General features: G+C 40.4%; 2 protein-coding genes across 5 annotated transcripts; both read right to left on the bottom strand.

The window, feature by feature from the left end:
* Nucleotides 1–167: 167 nt before the first annotated feature.
* morc2 (MORC family CW-type zinc finger 2) lies at nt 168–12,078 on the bottom strand. Of its 4 annotated transcripts, none has more exons than XM_030415799.1 (28): nt 11,945–12,078; nt 11,181–11,334; nt 9,488–9,541; nt 9,339–9,373; nt 9,176–9,244; nt 8,969–9,059; nt 8,774–8,882; nt 8,154–8,313; nt 7,947–8,058; nt 7,707–7,832; nt 7,540–7,619; nt 7,366–7,448; nt 7,156–7,241; nt 6,785–6,925; nt 6,538–6,692; nt 5,722–5,850; nt 5,527–5,632; nt 5,262–5,394; nt 5,092–5,175; nt 4,490–4,735; nt 4,113–4,364; nt 3,194–3,313; nt 2,797–2,842; nt 2,562–2,700; nt 2,299–2,466; nt 2,015–2,108; nt 1,327–1,515; nt 168–1,192 (listed from the first exon to the last, which is right to left on the bottom strand). In XM_030415799.1, the coding sequence occupies exons 2-28, from the start codon at nt 11,246–11,248 to the stop codon at nt 1,124–1,126; spliced, it is 3,144 nt and encodes a 1,047-aa protein (XP_030271659.1). In that variant the 5' UTR covers nt 11,249–11,334; nt 11,945–12,078; the 3' UTR covers nt 168–1,123. The 4 variants fall into 4 exon arrangements, with proteins under 4 accessions (XP_030271659.1, XP_030271658.1, XP_030271660.1 ...); XM_030415798.1 differs by having other exon boundaries at nt 11,852–12,038; XM_030415800.1 differs by lacking the exon at nt 11,945–12,078 and adding an exon at nt 11,618–11,841.
* Nucleotides 12,079–12,305: 227 nt separating this feature from the next.
* Nucleotides 12,306–16,322, bottom strand: LOC115581007 (transmembrane protein 248). The gene is made up of 7 exons (XM_030415804.1): nt 16,139–16,322; nt 15,229–15,421; nt 14,890–15,145; nt 14,692–14,788; nt 14,453–14,594; nt 14,219–14,359; nt 12,306–13,816 (listed from the first exon to the last, which is right to left on the bottom strand). The coding sequence occupies exons 2-7, from the start codon at nt 15,388–15,390 to the stop codon at nt 13,796–13,798; spliced, it is 819 nt and encodes a 272-aa protein (XP_030271664.1). The 5' UTR covers nt 15,391–15,421; nt 16,139–16,322; the 3' UTR covers nt 12,306–13,795.
* Nucleotides 16,323–16,963: the final 641 nt, after the last annotated feature.

The raw sequence follows: 16,963 nt of genomic DNA, 5'->3' as shown, positions 1-16,963 counted from the left end.
TTTAAAAAAATTGTATTAAAGAAAAAGAAAACCAGTATCTTCTTAAAATAACAATGTGCTTGTTACTTCACATAATTAAATTTTCATAAAAATGTAAATTTCCCACCAACCTAATTTCTTATTTAGCATATAAACATAAAAACAGCAGACGTACACTCATCAAAGGGTGTTGTTGAACCTGTTTTATTGTTCTAAGTAAAGATTTGTCAAAAATACAGAGTCCTTTGTTCCAATCAGAACAAAAAGACAGAGCATGCACCGTTTAATAAAACATTTCAATGACATGTTAAAATCTGTTCAAAAGGAAGGACACAGGCACTGAATAATTACTGAACACAACTTTTGCATGTAAGTGATTTTTTTTTTCTTCAAAAATAAACACAGAACAGTCATAGCTTAAATTCAGGAGGGATATAGGGAAATAATCATACTGATAAAACCCAGTAAGTAGTTCTCGTTTGTGGGTGTGACGCACCACCCAACCGTAAAATATTAACCTGGTGTGTGCTCTTAGAGCAGGGTGGAGGAAGGTGATGGGAAACACTGATGTGTTTTAGTGTAGAAAAATAAAAATTTAAGTACAGGCTCCAGTGCCAAGCACCGTCCAGTCGCGCCCGGGTCTCGAGTCTGATGCTCTTCTGACGATGGACAAAAATAGGAACATATGTAGTCTGAAGTCTGTCACAGCATTAGTCGAATATATAAAGGTAGCATAAACGGCATTAAATCTACACAAACTATTTGAAGGTCAATCAGGATAGGATGGCTTAAACATAGATTAACATATATGAGCAGGTATATAAAAAGGGACTAAAGAGAACCACTTGCCAGAACCCTACCAAACGATGTAGAAACACCAGAGAACCTGGACAAACTGAAGAACACACAGGTGCTGACTAAATGCTGAAAACAACAATCAAAATCAAAAGATTCAACTTGTGACAATCTGATTCAACGAGCGGTGGGATCAACAATGAACGTTTCCCCAAATATTCACAACCAGCTCTGCACATACGCATGAGTCCTTTGGGGAGTCGTCAGAAAGTAATGGCTTGAATGAAAACTGCCAGTCTGTTAATGTGCATCTCCTCTTCCCTCTTTTATATTCTCTTCTTCTTCCTCTTTAATCACCCTTGGTAAGGAGGTCCTCTATGTAGGCGTCAAGCTCGTCATCTGTGTTTATGTCAATGTCCTTAAAGTATAAAAGAGCACTTTTAGTTCATCATTTCTTACCAACAGCAATCATATGACAAAGATTCCATTTGATAGGCGAGAGGGAGTCATATATATTTTTGGATTGTGTGCAGATGAAGCAGTGAGACTTACCTCTTGCACTTTTTGCAGGAGAGCTACAATGTTTGTTCGTAGTTTCTGTAGTTTTTCGTCGGCCTCCTTCAGTTTGACCTCAGCGCTGTTGCTCTTCTCTTCCACAGCTTTGGCCCTGGCATCGGCTCTGCTCTGGTACGAGTTACACAACGACTGGAGGCCTGATTCATACTGCTGGAAATACTCTTTCTAAATGGAGGGGAGAAAACACACAAATACTCAACACACTGGACAAGAACACATGACGGTATTAATGAGATGATCCACTTCCTGCTCTACTTTCAAATCATTTTATTCCTTTAAATGTAAAAAACTAATTACAAAACAGTTGGGATGCTGCATAAAATAAAATACAATGTGATCATTTGCAATTATTTGAAAAACAGCACAAAGACAAAATATTAATGTTTTAACTTCATGCTTTGTGCAAATATTTGCTTATCCTGGATTTGAGACCAGCAACAAAAGACTTGGAAAGTTGTGGAATGCTCAAAAAACACCTGCTATACTGGATATTTCACAGGTAAACAGGTGATTGTGTAAAAGCTGTTAATTACCACAACTCGATTCGTGTACAAATTATTGCTTTCTGTTTTTACTAATGTTTTATACAGCATCATAATTTTCTTGTAGTCAGATCTTAAAACCGCTTTTTATGATTTATTTAATCATCTATCATTTCTCTCACCAAAGGAAACGCCACCAGCTCCTCAGCTGTCATGCTGTTAACATCATCCTTTGGAATCCGAAATGCAGGAGGGAAGAAATAACGCAGCATGGTCCTGCAAACATGAACAGCACAGTGAACAACCGGTGTTATGAAATTTTAATGGAGAATAATCCTGAAGCTATTTGCCCTCTTTCGTTAATTTCTTGCCAACTTGTGTTGTTCCCACACACCTACGTCACAACCCGGCTCAAAGACTGCGACATAAAATTGGAGACAACACCAATTTATTGTGATCAGCTCACCTCAACATGGTGACCAGACTGTCAGTCACCTCCCGACTGGTTCCTGGTTGAGTAGTGTCTGGCTCCATGGGTGCCGGCCCCTTCTCGGTCTCCTGTTGTGTGTCAGGTGTCTGAGAGATTGGAGATGGCGGCCGCATCAACCTGACTTCATCGCTACCTTTAAAAACCCTTCAAAGACAAACACATACATGAACAGGGTATTAATGACCTGGAATGTCAGCAAAATGGTGCCTGAATGTAGAATCACAGACGCGTCATCTTACCATCGGTCTTTAGGGGTGGATCTTGGAACATAGTCGAACTTTACTTTCCAGCGAATACTCTGTTTATTCGCCTCCACTGCAATGACTTTGCCCGTGTACCACTCCTTGTTGACACGCACTTCAACCAGCAGACCCTTATCTGAAGAAAACAAATAGATACGTAGAAATGTTATTTCATTTTTATTTTCTTTTTCCAGTTCTATGTACGTTAGTGCAGAGCAGTCGGTCATCTCACCTTTCTGAGCATTTTTAGGGTCGTTATCTGGTTCCTGCTGTGGGGTCTGTGTATATGCATGCAAAAACAAAACAATCATTACTAAATCAGCGATCGGAGACACACTGTTAACTGAAACGACGATGTGAAGAAACTATTTGCATTCCTGTTAATGAAAGAAGTGAAAGAGCAGAGGTGAGCTCAGGCTTTGGGTGAGTGGAATGGCATGCTCGATTGTGGAGTTAGAGAAGACTGTGAAAACTTCGATTTCGGGGGAGGTTTTTGTTAGACAAGAGAATAATAATCTTGCATTACACCCAGATGACAGATTTAATTGTCAAGATGGTTAGAAGTTGTGAGCGGAGATGCAGCTCAGCTTTCTTTGGCGGTGGCAGAGAGATGGACCGAGGAAAGCTACCTTTGCTTTAGCTCCATGAGGTTGCATGGGAGTGGATTTGGGGACTGAGGCTGGTGTGGAGGGTGCCTGCCGTGTAGGAGCAGAGACCCCTTTCTTCTCAGGCTGTGAGTTTGTTTTAACCTGCAAAGTCAACATCACAGCGGCTCTGATTGGAGGTTCAGTAACCTACTCAACCATCCAGAAATGGCTGGATGTAATTTTTTTCCTTCACTATACGAGCCCTTTCAGTTTCTTCAACTTGCCTGCAATCTAAATACCGTAGGAAGCTGATTAAGTTTAGTTCAAAGTCATATGATAAATAGTTTTGTCAAAAGACACACAAGTGTTTCTGATTTCATGTTTGGCATTAAAAGATATTTTCCAAAGAAGATGAGACGCTGACACTGTACTAAGCTGAATAGCTGCACTGATCTGCAACGTTAAAGAAATAAAAAAAAAAAAACACTTTAAAATGCATTAGTTGTTACAGGCACTCATGAAGCATCATATGCCTGTTATTACAGCAGTTTAGTTGCTGTTTGAATTCAGATACTGATAAAGAACATGCAAGAATTTGTGTAACCTTTTGGATTTCAGTTTGTAATAGACTCTTCATCTGTAATATGAAGACCTTTGCAGTTGTAAAAAACTGCCTCCTTGTTCACTATGTTCCCTTCTTTTACTCACTTCATAGAAGCTTATTTATGGAAGACAGGAAACACATCAGGCAGCAGAATAGAGGAGCACACACCATCACAGCACAATCCTCACAGCAATGCACCACAAGACCAGACAGACACACACCCACAGGCAACGCTTGAATAGTTGCAATGCAATATGTAATGTTTACAGCACTGATTTAAGCTGTAAAATTTAAAAGACGAGCTTCAATGTCTCTGACGTGATGCTGACCAACTTGTAAATTGCGTTGTGCGTTTACCTCGTCCAACCTGCCACGTTTGGGAGGTGTGGCCTTCTCGACCACCTTCCCACGGTTACCAACTGCTGCGGCCATCTTGGATTTCTTTGTCTGCGGCTTTTCCTCCTCGCTCTCTCCCTCACTGTCCTCTCCCTCCTGCTCCTCCTCCTCTTCTTCTTCCTCCTCCTCCTCCTCCTCACTGTCCTCCTGCTCTATGATTCTCTTGCGTAGTCCCGTAGCTGCTGGTTTGGCTGATGATGCTTTGGCAGGCGTCTATATAAGGACACATATCACCATTTCACTTGTACACGAAGCCACGTCAAATACTTTCATAAATAAAATCTTGCATTGGTAATTTGTGGTATTAGAGGAATTACTTTCTAAATCCTGTAACTTACCCTTGAGCTGCGGCTGGGTGGGGGTGTTTTGGCAGTAGCTTTGGGTACAGGCTTTGCTGCAGTTGGCGAAGGCTTTGCTGCAGCTCTGGACCTGGATGGTTCCACTTTGGGTGGCGGAGGGGCAGGTGTTCGGGTGGGGCGCTGAGAAGACGCACGAGGCGGAGGAGCACTCGGGGCATTTTTGAGGTGAGCTGGGAGAGGTGGGGAGCGGGGGCGTGTGTTGGATCTTTCAGAAGACCTGGTTGCCTGAACCGACATGTGAAAAGGAGACACAACAAACAAATCTGTGAGATAACGAGTGAAAATCCCCAACAACAGCAGTATAATAAGCTACTGTGTGCCTAATTTGTTGAGAGGTCATTATGAACAAACAGTGAAATTATCCGAGATTATCTTAAATAATAAAAATGTCAAAGTACTGTGCTTCTACTTGTTAAGAGACATTTTTCCACTGTTGAAAAGGACATTTCGTAACACGCAACAAGTTCCCTTTTACTGCCCTCATTTGCAGTGATATGACCAGGATCATCAATGGAATATAACAAATTAAAAGATGTTAAGAGTCAAAATAATTACTAAGTTGAGTATGGGAGAGTTGGTACCTGAGAGGAGCTCTCTGTCGACTTCATGCTGACGTCTAGTGGTAGCTTCTTCACATCTGCTGTGGATTTGATGGTGCTCGTTTTCTGATCGGAGAAAACACAAATTATTATGTTCTGATGTTCATGAAGAGTGAGAGTCAGCGAAAGACAACGAGAGGCTGATGACCTACCTGCAAGGCTTCTAGTTTCTCCTGCTGCTGTTTGATTTTGTCTACCAGTTCTTTCTGTTTGTCCTCAGATGTCTGCTTGTCTTTCTTCAGGACACCACATGGCAAATTCTGTTTCTGCTCAGGAGCATCACACCTGAACACAACATACACACTATATGAGGCACGAAGAAACATTGCATCGATGGTAAAACAGTACTGTGGTGACTTATTCTAAAGCGTAAATAACTTCAAAGACAATTCCTATTGAACACTGTTCTATGTGTACCTGTCCTGCTTGCTGTCTGGGTTCATGAGACACACCCAACTGTCTGGGTAGCGTTTGTCCACAGCATCCATCTGGAACGGCAGCGTTCTCCACTTTAAACATTTATCTGAGAATAAAGAGCAGAATAAGAGTCAGTGTAATTTTGTTAATGCACATTATGTGTGTTTTCTGTATGTGTGTGGGTCTGTAACTTACCACACTGAATAGTTAGTGGTATCTCCATGGCACGACGTCTCTTGTATCTCAGCTCTGTTGATGGCGGCGCAGACCAGCTGGCAGACAGATATCCGAACTCATCCCAGAACTTCACTATGCCTTTCTGAGCTGCATTAACACACATCCACAGACACTTAGCATGTAATGCAGCAGCAAGTTGTTTATTAAAATCAAAAAGTACATTTTGAAAGTGGGTGTTGGTTGAAGTCAACACTTTTGAGCTTGTTCCTCGCTGCAGCTGTGAACGTATGTGAACACTGGAGAGTAACTGGAGGGGCAGAGTAACGCAGCAGGAGGCTATGACGGTTGGCCTTTCCAAACTCTTTACCAAGTGTGGCCTTTCAGAACAGGTGCAAAATGTTAGGGATGCATGATATATATTTGTTTAGAATATTAATAGCCGGTGATAGAAATGTAAATGCAATGCAAATGCTGCATTCCTACAATGTTGAGACACCTGTGCTTTTGGCCAGGTTAAACTGTGATCACTGACTGGGATGTGGGGATGGCAAAGGAGGTCAAGTCCATTCAAAAGGATGATCATATCTGTAAGAGGTTATTGGCACCTGTGGCTACTATTTTGAGTTAATAGTTTCAGTGTTACTGCCATCACATTATAATTTCAATATCTTTTAGAGCGGTTCAACTTGTTGTTTTCTAGCTGCAGGAGAGTGATTCAAACCCCTAGACACTGATATTTGACAACTGGTTGTAAAACGTATTGAATTTCTTATTTGAACTGTGCAGGTGAGGTGTCGGCTTCTAACAGAAATCCAGCCAATCAGACAAACTCACCAATGTTAGTGTCCTTCCAGTACTGAACTAAATGCTCCCCCATGGATTTCAGTAAATGTCGATACTCTTTAGCGTCTGCAAAGTCCTGTTTGTTGTGAGTCGGCTCTAGAACTAAATATGGGACATCCACTACTCCAACCACACCTCCGCAGGCCCTAAAACACACAAATCATATTAATGTAAAACATTTCTTCTTAAATCATTCAAACTCTGTTCCTTTTTTTTTGTCTGCGTGCATGTTACTCACATGCCTCCCTCCAGCTGGGGCCCTGTCTTCTCGTACATCTTGATGAGGCGAGAGCAGTTGTAGACAAACATCCCATCCAGGTCCCTCTGTTCAATGTTGACTCCAAATATAAAGTTCAGCTCCTTGGGCTCCTTTAATGCTCTGAGGAACAAAAAAAGTGCAAAAAAGGGTTGGATTTTGATGGGAAAGAAGGGGATTTAAAGTGTTTTGGTAATCTTTACCTTTTTTGTTTTAGTTCTCAGTAAGGACCACATATTTTACAAATCTTTGGCCGGTAAAAACTTGATACGAAAAGGTACATTTCTTTACAATGATGGGGTGAAAAAAATCTATAAATAGGAGAAAAACGTTCAGATTAAAGTCTATCATACTTTTGTTTGGCTTCGAGAATCCTTTTCTTCATGTCAGCGTCACGTTTAAGCATCATGGCTGAATCTTGAACCTTTCTCAGGATTGCCTGAGGAAGAGAAGGCGGAGAGAGGAATCAGTTGAGACATTATAATAACCTTGGATTAATCTGTGTGCCAATTTCAGTTTAAAAGCTTGTTTACAAATTAAGCGCAATATCCTTTTCGGCTTACCCGTGAATCCTTTGACAGATCCTCTCCTAATCTGGCCTCCAAAGCTACGCGCTTACTCTCTGCCTCTCTGGCCTTCTCTTCCGCTGAAAATAAATAACGCAATCGTTCAAATTTGGCTTGTTACAACAGGAAAGCTCATTGTAAATATAATCACTTGTTTCATCACTGACTCACCAATCTTAGCAAGGTGATCTGCTTTCTTCACTTCTTGTTCAGCTCGTGTTTTGAAACGAGTCGATGAGTATTTATAAACCCTGTTAACAAAATAAGAAATGCTGATGAACATCTTGTCAGTGGAGTGGATCAGATACAGACACAGTGCAAGTGTGTTACCGTATTACCTTGGTTTAAATAGACAGCAGGACAGTCTCTTGGTCCTGACTTTATGTCCCTGGATAAAAATCCTCATGCGTGGGTCAATGTACAAAACTGCAGCGTACGCCCTGAACGACCTCCTTTCTGGCTTCCTGTGACAGGGACAAAATGTTTGCTCAATATCATAAAGATAAAAGATAACGTTCAAAACGTAGTTCTTTTAACCATATTTAAATGGAGTCACCCCAAGTACTGAATGTACTTACACTCCTTCAGCAAGTGTCCCAGCCATCAGTATGTCCTGGTGATCCGTCTCTACGTCCAGCTCTGGTTCTCTGCTGTCCATCAGCTTTAGGTTATAGATGATCACAAGAGTACCTTTAAACAAAACACAACACGGATATAAGCATCATAATCGGTATGAATCAACACAAAAATAATCCCTTAACATGGAGGCAAATCAATATGCTTACCACTGCTACTTTCTATTTTGCTGAACTGCTCCATCAGCTGCTGTTCGTTTTTAAAAGGTGAGTACTTGAAGATCAGCTCTGTCTCTATGGCGTACTTCTCTGGGTCAGAGGTCAGCGGCTCCTTGGTCTTCAGATCCCAGGAGGGAAGGGGGACTATCACCTGCAGAGAGGATCAACATCTTATCGTGAACAAAGTTTAAAGATGTTAAAGAAGCTTTAACAAATTAAAAGGGGTGGCTGAATGCATCTCACCAGCAGCAGCCACCTTACTATGTTAAAGAAAGATTTTCAGTTATTTCAATGACATGTGATGCCATAATATACTTGTTATACTTGTTAACAGAATAGCTATCTGAGGAAGAAATCTTTACAAAACCTTTTGGCTGCGAAGCAAAGCGTTTTTACCTTATCAAGAAAATCTGACCTCAATAAAGATGCTCCTGATAAAGCAGATGTGAAACTGCACTGCTCACGCTTCCATTTTTAGAAAATGATAAAATTAGTATAACTTGATTTCATTAAATTTTTCTTTGGTGGGTTGCAAGCCTCTAATAAAAAAGAAATTAGGCACAATCACTGGTCATTCCTTGTAACAATGCCATCCAACAGTGAACTCTGACCTCATCTAGTCCCTCCTCTTCGTGGAAAGTCCTTGACAGGAAGAGGCAAGTCAGTGTGGTGCCCTTTTTTGTGAACAAGATGAAGTCTTTTCCAATACGCATAGAGCCTCTGTGAAAACACACACATTTCAAAAATTGAAATTCCTGTACAAAAGGCACAGTGTCAGTGTCAAAAGAATTGGGTGAAGGTCTTACGATTTCAATCCGTTTCCATACTGGCCGATCTGAGTGGACTCAGGGGACCGTTTGCTTGACTTTCCAAACTGAATAACGTGAGTTGCCTCATCTAATACAAGAGAGGAGATCAACATCATGTTTCATGCACGAATTATAAAGCCCCACAATGGACAATGGACAAAAAATAGCTTGAAGTTATTTCTCTGGCAATAAAGTTTCACTTACTTGGATCCATTCCAGTACCATCATCCAGAAAACAGAGCATGTAGCCGCCCCGCAGCTCTGGCCTTTTTTCTGTCAGCAAAACAGGAAGGTGAAAAAAAAAAGAAACATTAGGAACAATTAATGAATGTGTATGTTTCAATGTGGGAGTTATTCTGAGGTGTACCTGTGTAGATGTCTATTCGAGTGGCATTGGCATCTCTGCGAAACAAATAAATCAACTGTGAGACTTTCTGCTTAGTACAAGAAAGATGTCAAAGTATTTCCAGTCTGCATAACTTAACAATTAGCTCTGTTGCAAAGCTTTATGGGTACCTTGAATTGTCCACAAGCTCTGCCAAGGCTCCAAATAAGAACTCGTGAGTTGTCCTGAAAGCAGACAAATCATGTCATTAATTCACAGGCTCTTGAACAGGGATCTAACTTGAGTAAACATGGCAAAGTGGTTTGAGAAAGATGGTGAATAAAATGCTTGTTGACGGGATCTGATCTCTGTATTAATATTCTCTGTGGAGTTATTTTTCAGTTATGTAAGCTGTGTTTTCTTAGATTTATTTGTTGGGGGCCTTTGGTTAAAATAGCCCCTTTTTATTAGCATTACTGCCATCTTGTTGTGAGGAAAACAACAATGACAAAGACTGGTACTGTCTCACTTGAGTACAAGTTACTCTCCTCAAAAACTCACAGTTACTTGTAAATGCCTGCCGCAAGCTCAATTGCTATTTTTCCTCGATATTATTAGACACTAATTGTTTTGGTCCTAATCTTGTGGTTCAACCCTTCCTGGACCTGTGTGTAATCCCTTAGTAGTGGATTTGGAAATGAGTCCAGGCTGTGTTCTCGTCTGTGTTTCAAAGAGGCTGTGTTCAGACGAGGTATCAATGTGCATCCCGAGTGATCTGATCACAAGTGGACAAATCTAGGTGCAGGTGTGAATTATCCCAAGATGCATTAAGGCTGCATTTGAGATCTAATCACTCAGATGTCAGACATGGGCTCTGAATGGGATCACAGTAAAGGTATCGTCCAAGTAGTGGTCCCAGGAGAAGACAGATGAAGTTACCTTGACTGCCTCAACCTTGCTACTAAAAAAACTTAAGTAGTTTTGCTTGACACATTTCTAACATGGCAAGTCAGAGCATCTCACAAGCAACACATTTTCTGGAAAACCTTGGCCCACAGCTGTTGTGACCATGGTTAAATAAAAAAGGAAAGGTGCACCACAACTTCTAATAGCTGATTGACAACCTTTAAGTCTTTCTGTCTGCCCCAAGGCAGCTATAGCTGAGGAACTTCCCCCAAAAATGGGGTGGAGATGTCACATCCATCCACACTAGCCCACAGCATACTTGAGTGGTGCAAGTAGTGTGCAATACCATGTTGCAAAATATGTTTGTGTTTATGTGCATGTGCAACTCTGTCTGAAGTTACAGGATGCAATGAATAAGACAATAAACATATGATATATAACAGGCTATGCAGAGATACAACATCATGAAAGAAAAATATGTGGAATCTGTTAATAATTGTAAAAGTGTCATACATAGTAAAAATATTATAATGCATAAAATAATGGCAATATAACAGAAATGTGTGTGTTGTTCACTGGTTAAAAAAGGTTACAAACCATATGAATTTATTGCAGCACATATCATGTGTTGCATCAGTTCCTAGTCACTACAGAGGTGTGAAAGAATGTTTGAAAAACAACGCTGACAACTGAACTTGATCCAAAGAGCCTTTTAGACTGTTTCGTTAAGTTATATAAACATAAATGTTGGGGAGGGGAAGTTGATGTGCTCTAATCTTTGCAGCCATCTAAGATAAGCTAGTCCTTTATTAGGCCCACAACAGTGAAATTTGCAGTCTAAGATCCTTGCCACATGCTACATGGATGAGCTGATGTAATGTTAGATCTCTGTGTAACTGGTTGGCTTCAATACAAGTTATAATTATTGTAGCATCAAGTTCATAAGTAGATATCAAATACCAGGAAGCCAGTACTTACGAGTTTGTATGCAGGTACTCAAAAGTAAGCTGAGCTCTGCTCAGGTTGCTGTAGCTTGAGTAGGCCATGACCAGAAACTATTACTTCCTGTTTCCTTCCTGGTCCGTGGTTGTCTTCGTCCTGTCCAGTTTAGCTCTTTTATAGAGCTGTCATCCTGAAGATAGAGGAAAACAACACAGGTTCTGTATATTAACCTGCAACACCCCTCACTCCATTAACTGAAGACATAGACATGATCTAAAACCAACTAATGTGGACGCCTTACAACAAATCAGGGGGGCAAGTTAACACCCACTCCTTGTTGAAAAGCTTACACCCATATGAAAGGTACCACGTGGGAGGCCTGTTTAGGGTTATGAGCAAAGGGCGCCTTTAGGCAACACATTAGCAGTGAAGACACAAACATTCATGTATTTATTCATAAGTCAGTTACTGGCCTCGTTAGGTTCCTGTAAAATCAGGCCGAGTCACATTTAGTCCAGAGCAAACGACAGAAGCGCTCCAGGCGACGTGCTGCAACTGTTATTAATGTTTAACGTTCGGCTAACATATGTAGCTAGCGGATATTAGCGTCTTCTAGTGTTTATAATGTAGCGTCAACGCTAGCTAGCTAGCTTCTCACTGAGGAAACATGTAGCTGACGTCAAACATATCAAGTAATTTTCACCGACTCTGAAGGCCGTTTCATATGACAGCGACTTTGGAGTGGCTTCGCGTTACTGTTACAATCCGTCCGAGGAGGAAGAAGTACTTTGTTACGTTACGTTTCTTTTTCTCTGACAGGGAAAACAAATCCGCCAGGCCGCGAAGAATCCAACCACTTCGACCGTGGTTACTTGGTTTCTGGTCTGCAGAAAACCCGCCTCTATTTTTCTGCGCTCAGCCAATAGGAGCGCCCCGTGTCCGGATTCTTAACGATGATTGGTGGAGAAGTGGCTGCATGAACGAGGTAACATACCGGTGCATCAGCTAATGCCGGATATTGGTTTCTCAACATGTCATTCATTTGTCAAAATAACATATATTCATGTGCAAAATTTAAAACTTTGACTTGCAGGTGATACAAATATTAATTATGCATGTGTGTGTGTCAACAACAGTGCCATAAAACATCAGTACCACAAACTTTGTTGTATTTTTAATCTTTGGTTAAAACATTTCCTGGTTTTACTTTATTTCCTGCCAATAAGGACATTTTGACAATGACAAAGAATAATGTTCTCAGTAAGATCTGCTGGTTGATTTCCACACTCCAATAAAAATACTTCCTAAACAATTATTCAGAAATGCTAAACAGTAATGTATGGTGCATTTTAAACTGCTTCAAATAAATACTGACACAACAAATCAAAATTCAGATCTATAAATTTGATCTGCCATTGCTCACTACGACCTCATACAGCCATGTCTGATTCACAAGAAAAACCTGGTATATTTTTTATTCAAGTTTAATTCTCGATTAGGAAAACAGCGTGAAAACAGGATGCCAGTCATTTATTTTTGCAGGCATTAGTGCATACAAACACGTCATTTCATTAACCCTGGTAATTTCCCTGCACTTACTGTGCATAAAGTCCTTGTTTTAAAATGTATATTACAAATGTCCTGTGTTGTAGCAACAGTTGCAGATGTTACACCGTTCTTCGTTTCTCACTTAACATCTGTTGCTTAGAAATTTAATAAGAAGCAAGAAAGATTTCCGCTTCCTTCAACACTCACTGTTAAAGTGATAAGTCACATGTAGGTTGATGCAAGAATACTTCCTGTAAGTCTGGCATCTGGATTCAATTAATCTTCAATGTCAGATATGTAGACTGGAGTTGTAAAACAAGCAAAATATAAGTAAGACCTTTTGGTCCAGTAAAATGTAGGAACTGAAAACGTGTTATTAGGCAAACAGTACATATTAAAGTTTAAAAAAAAATCACATTTAGATTTTTGACTGCAAAAATACTTATTCTCAATACATTAAACTATCACTTGGCTGATTACAGCAAGTTAATGTCCCTCTAGTATTTGTTCAGAGTCATTCTGGGCATGTGGAAACTAAATTACAATTAAAAAAGTTCAACAGAAAATAACACATGGAATGCACAGAACATAAGAGACTAGGTAGTGAATGCATGACCAGTTAACAGTGTAGGGATGACCAGCATTCCCATTACACCATGGTCCCATTAAAAATTACCTCCTTCATCAAAACCATGTGTCTCACTTGGATGTTATATAATATTTCAGTATCCAAAATCAGGAATCTTCCACTCATTTGGCGTCGCACTTTCAAGTGTGAGACGGATTAAAAATGGTCGAAACTGACGCAGATGGGGGGGATATCCTGACTTCTAGTCCCTCGTCTGAGAACTACATAAATATGTAGTCCACACACCCAAGCTGAGATAACCCTGATGACATCACCAGGGTTAATTTCTCAGGCTTATGGAAGCCATCTCCAGAGCCACACAAGACGTTGTACAGCTGTTTCCGCAGGCTGAGTAGTACCCCACAGGACGTGTCAACTGGTTACTTCTGTAAAATCAATGGGAATTACTGATACATATTGATGTTTGCTTTCAACCACCAGCTGATTTGTTCAGGATGCAGAGGATGAAAATTGTTCAGCTGTCCATCAAAGGCTCCTGTAAACAAAGTAAAGCCATAGTTAGGTAAAACATAATTTGCAGATTTCATGTCATACAAATAAACACAAACATTCTGACAACCTACAACCTGTATACTGTATTTCATGCATACAACAATAACATTTTTACAATAAGTAAAAATGTATTTAAACATCTTAAGCCTCAAATGTTTTTTCTGGAAATTTGGGGGAAATTGTGCCTTAGAAAATTACTTGAATGGTGCAGCTATGAGATCTACATCATACAGCTTCAGTTAAAGGAATAGTTTGGAAAATACACTTATTTGCTTTCTTGCTGAGAGTTTGAGGAGAATTTCAGTCAGGTTAACATGAAGCTAGCAGCAGTGGTTTCTGATGTTGTAATTATTGTGACATGGTAACTGAGAAAAATGACTGTTACATTTTGTAGATCCAGTCCATTCCTGTTGTAGCGGCGAATGGCGGATTGTGTCAGACAAGCAGCGACACAGAGAATCACACAGACTCCCAGCAGACACACGCTGAATTCCAACACATGTCGCACTGCCACATTCCGCTCCTCCTAAAGAAAACAAGCAAAAGAGAGAGAATGAGCGACAGGATGACAAGAGAAAGCCTGAGAAAGTCATGTTGTTTGCGTATGAGGTGTGTGTACCTCTGTTAACATGACTGTGAGTGTACGGTCATTCTTGGAGCGTAGACTGTAGCAGGTTTGTGACGCTGTAGGCGCCGGGTTGCTCGCTTCCACGTGAATGGGTGAAATGTTTTTCTCAGTTGCAGGGCACTTTGGCGGAAGTCTTCATTAAAGCATACAAGACACACAAAAATGATCCCTTATTGAGTTGACTGCCATTCTTTGTATGTAGAGCAGCTTAGAAACACACATGAACTTACAGGCTCATGGGCAGGACGTGTTTCGGGGCACTTATGGTGAGACAGCTGTAGATGTCATTTCCAGACAACTCTAGAGTCAAATTAACAAGCTCGTCGCCTGAGGAGTAAAACAATCCATAGTGGGTGAGAATTTGTCATGATACACACACTTTTACTCACTTTGTCTCACAACAAAACCATTTCACTGCAAAAACAAACCTCCAAGATTTAGTTGCTTGGCTCTCATGGTCGTGTGGAGACAAAGGTCTTTTAAAGGGCCACTGTTTGAGGTGGTAGTCACAGTGAGAGGAACCTTGAGCCGCAAACTGGTGACAGAGGGAGTCCCTGTGGAATCAACTGAAGTGTCTCTGTCCATCAGAGGAGAGGGGACAGGTGAGACAGGCTCAGACGAACTTGCGTTGGCTTTCACACACAGCTGGAACTGTGATAAGGAGGACAGGAGACGGTTCCAGTCCTGAGGGAAGAATAACATGTATAATTTGCACATCAGTACTAAATGCAGTCACGTTTCCTTTGCACACGGGATCGAGTCCTTACCGTTGCTGTGTCAGGGTTAGGCAGAGTGTTGGTGAAGGTGTAAGAGCTGAGGCAGGTGAATGAGACAGCCAGACTCAACAGGCACAGGAAAAATGTCACCCATGGAGGATTCTGGGAAACATAATCTCGAAGATTGGTCATCGGCTGCCAGACACCCATCATCAGATTTCACATACACCCGGGATGTGACAGGCTGTAAACAGAAGGGAGTCATAACAGTTAGTTTTGTACAGTGCTAGAGAGACATCATTGGTAATTAAGAAGGATTAAATAATCCCCCAAAAGGACCTTATTTTTGGACGAATTTAATCATTTTGTAGCATAGAAACATTCTTAGAACTCCTGCCCTTGGTTTGAAAATGGCATATGTGACTCTGTAGCTGGATATCCAACAACAAAGCACTAAAATATTGACGATCAGAGATAATCTCCTGTCAACAGAAGCCCTTAATTGCGAAACGAAGCAAGTACGGCTGCACCACATGGTCAAAAAGTGATATTGCGATAATATTGACGGATATTGCGATTACGATATAATCAATTTTTATTATGAATGATTGCATTTTAATTCACAATTTTCTGACAAACATGTTTATTTACATCTTGAGCACAAGGTTTGTAGGTCAGAGCATCTCTGCAGCGCTACACAATGTCATTAAAACACTGTTTTGTGACACATTAGCTTTATTAAATAACTGCAGTTCTTGCGTTTAGGATAATCTGATGATGATTCGTAAATAACTGTGCAGCCATATTCTACAGTGAGACGAGATAAAACTTAACCGCTCGGTCATATCACACAGATCAACAGGAGACGTGTAACTTCACCTCCATATAAACCAACCAGCTTCAACTGTACTGTCAATGTAGCTAACGCTGCTAGCTAACGAGCTGAACGCTAACTTCATACCTTCAGTTTGAGGAGCCTTCTTTGATCACGTCACCACGTCGTTTGGGTAAAATGCAGTAATATCCGAGTCTCTCGATGATAAGTAAACCGGAGCTCGACATTTAGGACGTTTAAAGTTCAACAGAAGCAGCACGAAGACAACAACACGACAGCGCCGTCGCTTTACGACAGCGCCGCTGCCATGACGACGACCAGGCTGTGTGTCACGTGACCGGTAGTGAAGCTTTTTATTTTTATTTTGTGTTATTATTTATTGAACAAGAAGAATGTACATATAAGTGTATGGAATGTTATACAACTCATCAGAATAAAAGCATTAATTAAACAAATAGTAAAAAAAAATAATTAACATAATCCGAATAAATATATAAATAAAGACTAAAAGAAGCATGCCTCATCTCAAATTAGTTGGACAGAGTTGAACAGAGTCAATAAATCGATACAGATTTACTTATTAATTTTAACTCATTCTTTATGTTTATCTGACAGGGTTTAGTTTTTAAGTATCTGCATTTATGTATTAATAATTTCCATCATAACAGTAAAATATTGATAACAAAGTCCAAATCCCGAATTTAAGCAGAAATTCAAGTGAAGTAATAAATAAAAAGTTACAAAATGTACTGGCACCATACTTTAAATCAACATGCATGTTGTTATTTCATAAGTTTCATCCACGTGTTTTGTAACATTTACATTGAGTTATAAAAGAATGACTGAAAAGTATGTTGGCTGTGTTTTTGTACTGATGACTTTCTCGTCATCAAAGTTTAGAGAGTGGATCTCGCTTATTTAGCTGAAGGACCAACGATTACTTTGGCCAAC

The sequence above is a fragment of the Sparus aurata genome, chromosome 5 (genome assembly GCF_900880675.1).
Source record: "Sparus aurata chromosome 5, fSpaAur1.1, whole genome shotgun sequence".
Classification (NCBI taxonomy): Eukaryota; Metazoa; Chordata; class Actinopteri; order Spariformes; family Sparidae; genus Sparus; species Sparus aurata.
The sequence above is the reverse complement of the archived record's forward strand: the minus strand, read 5'-3'. Positions and strand labels throughout refer to the sequence as shown.